At 61.8% G+C, this 2,452-nt stretch overlaps 1 protein-coding gene across 1 annotated transcript in view; it reads left to right on the top strand.

The window, feature by feature from the left end:
• The window catches only part of LOC104277057 (chromodomain-helicase-DNA-binding protein 6-like), a gene marked incomplete at both ends in the record, with an annotated part of 29,063 nt that overhangs the window by 17,451 nt on the left and 9,160 nt on the right, over nt 1-2,452 (top strand). The window contains 2 exon segments of the mRNA XM_009873589.1: nt 1-155; nt 1,517-1,627. The exon segment at nt 1-155 is cut by the window's left edge and continues 7 nt beyond it. Of these exon segments, the coding sequence (XP_009871891.1) occupies nt 1-155; nt 1,517-1,627 (266 nt within the window).

Raw genomic sequence — 2,452 nt, forward strand, 5'->3', positions numbered from 1 at the left:
TGGAGGACCTGCTGCGGAAGGGTGCCTATGGCGCTCTCATGGATGAGGAGGACGAAGGATCAAAGTTCTGTGAGGAAGACATCGATCAGATCCTCCAGCGCAGGACACAGACCATCACGATCCAGTCGGAGGGGAAGGGCTCCACCTTTGCCAAGGTGTGCTGCGCTCCGTCGAGAGGGAAGGGGATTCCCCCCAGGGGTGCTGGGGGACACACTGGGAGCACACAAGGTGGGAGCCTCCTCCGCGTGTTGAGACATGGACATGAAGCTCTGCCACCTGTCCTGCTGCGCCCAGGAGTGAGACCTTGCTGGGGCGTGGCAGCAGCGTGGTCTCCTGACTCACTGGTGGTCTGCAGAGCAGCCAGGAGGGGGTCACTGGCCCCAGGGGCTGGTGTGAGGCTGCCTGGGAGGGCTCAGCTTCCCACCTTTCACTTGCCCTTTGAAGCCGGCTCAAGCAGGTGCCGGGCAGTGCCAGGACAGGCTGTCACTGGGCCAGCGGTGTGGGCAGATGCAGAGCTGCTCTTGTGTCCCAGTCAGGCACTGCAGGGTGGAGGCCTCGTTCTTCTTAGGGGCCGAGGACTCCTGGCATCAGGCTATGGCCAGAGCCAGACCCTCTGCCCAGGGCTGTTGTCAGGCCTCTCCTTGGGGAGTCAAGCAGGTGCCGGGCAGTGCCAGGACAGGCTGTCACTGGGCCAGCGGTGTGGGCAGATGCAGAGCTGCTCTTGTGTCCCAGTCAGGCACTGCAGGGTGGAGGCCTCGTTCTTCTTAGGGGCCGAGGACTCCTGGCATCAGGCTATGGCCAGAGCCAGACCCTCTGCCCAGGGCTGTTGTCAGGCCTCTCCTTGGGGAGGATGGGTTTGTTCAAAGCCCACAGGAGATCCAGTCCTGAGCTGGGCAGATCTTCTGCTCATGGACTAAGCTTATTTGATACAGAGCCGTTCACCTCCCCTGTGCTTCTGGACACCGGTGCTGGCTCTGTGTGGTGCTTTGCCGAGCAGAAATGCGAATGGAGCCCTGGGCTGCCAGTGGTGTGGGAAGGAGATGTGCTACCTCCAGCACAGCCCTCCTGCAGCACAGCCCCTCTCTGTCTCCAGCCTCACTCTTGTGCTGCCGTGGGATGTGGCTCTGAAGCAGAGCCTCAGGGTGGTGGAACCCGGCTGCTGGCCTGCACAGGTGCTGCTGTGCTGTGGGCCCTGGCATCCCTGCAGAAAACAGCCCGAGGAGCCAGCTCTGTGCCACACTTGTGGCTGGTGTCCACTGAGGACACCAAGGGCTATCTGTCCTTCCTCTGGTGGGTGGCACAGCCCAGGGTCTGTTTTGGACGAGGCAGGACTGCAGAAGAGAGGGGTTCAGCTCCCTTAAGCAAACAGCCCTTTGGCATGTGTCAGCGTAGGCTGTAACACCCTGTGGCAGTGAGACTGTGCCCTGCAGCCAGGTGTGTTGGGGATCTCTGTGTGGGGGAAGGCACAGTCGGGTGGTGGCTTGCACCCTGTTCACTCCTCTCCTTTCACTCCCAGGCCAGCTTTGTAGCATCGGGAAACAGAACTGACATCTCCTTGGATGACCCCAACTTCTGGCAGAAGTGGGCCAAGATAGCAGAGCTCGATACGGACGCCAAGAATGAAAAGGTAAGATCCTGCCTGTGGCCTGTGTGCCCCACGGCGGGTGTGACACTGTGTGACGTGGGCTCCAGGCAGGAGCTGTGTGCTTCCACTGGGCTCGTGCAGGGACTGGTGTTAGTTATCAGGAATTACTGCACGGGAAGGCTGACCCAGGAGTGCTGGCTAGCACTCCAGTTGCTTTTGCCACATGTTGGGCTGCTCAGTCTGTGCTCCCAGCTACTCTTGAGCCTGTCTAAGGGGCGACAGTTGGGACTGGCAGCATGTGAGGGGAGGAGAGGGTGCCACAGCAGCGCAATGGCATGGCTGTGAACACAGCAGACTGGTGTGACTGGCTGTGCGTGAGCTGGAGCCGTGCTGGCCTTCCCCACGGCACAGCCAGGGTGCATGCTGGCAGCCTGGGCGGCTGGGGCTGGGGCTCTGGCTTGGAGCAGCACCAGGGCGGTCCCTTGCTGCCCTCCTGGCGCCTGCCCTGATCGCCCAGTCCCCTGGCTGCACCACCAAGCCCAGAGACCTTTGTTAGCATGCCAGGGCCAAGCTGCCCTGTGCTCTGGCAGGGCACAACTGGGCATTGGTGGGGTGAACGAGGCTCTTCCCGTGCTTGGGGGAAGCTGCATAGACGTTCCCCAGCCCAGACCCGGGAGCCCTGGCACTGCGGGCAGAGGGGAGCGTTTGGCCTGGCAGTTCTGGAGCAGGCCTGGTGAGCTGACATGAATTTGTATCCTCCATCCTTCAAGCCCAGGAGCTCGCAATGCCAGGCACTTCCTGCAGCCCCCACCAGCCCAGACCTCCGGGGCTAAGGAGGTGGTGTTTGTCATCGTGAAGCTCAGCAGG

Source organism: Apaloderma vittatum, unplaced genomic scaffold, assembly GCF_000703405.1.
Source record: "Apaloderma vittatum isolate BGI_N311 unplaced genomic scaffold, ASM70340v1 scaffold26987, whole genome shotgun sequence".
Taxonomy (NCBI): domain Eukaryota; kingdom Metazoa; phylum Chordata; class Aves; order Trogoniformes; family Trogonidae; genus Apaloderma; species Apaloderma vittatum.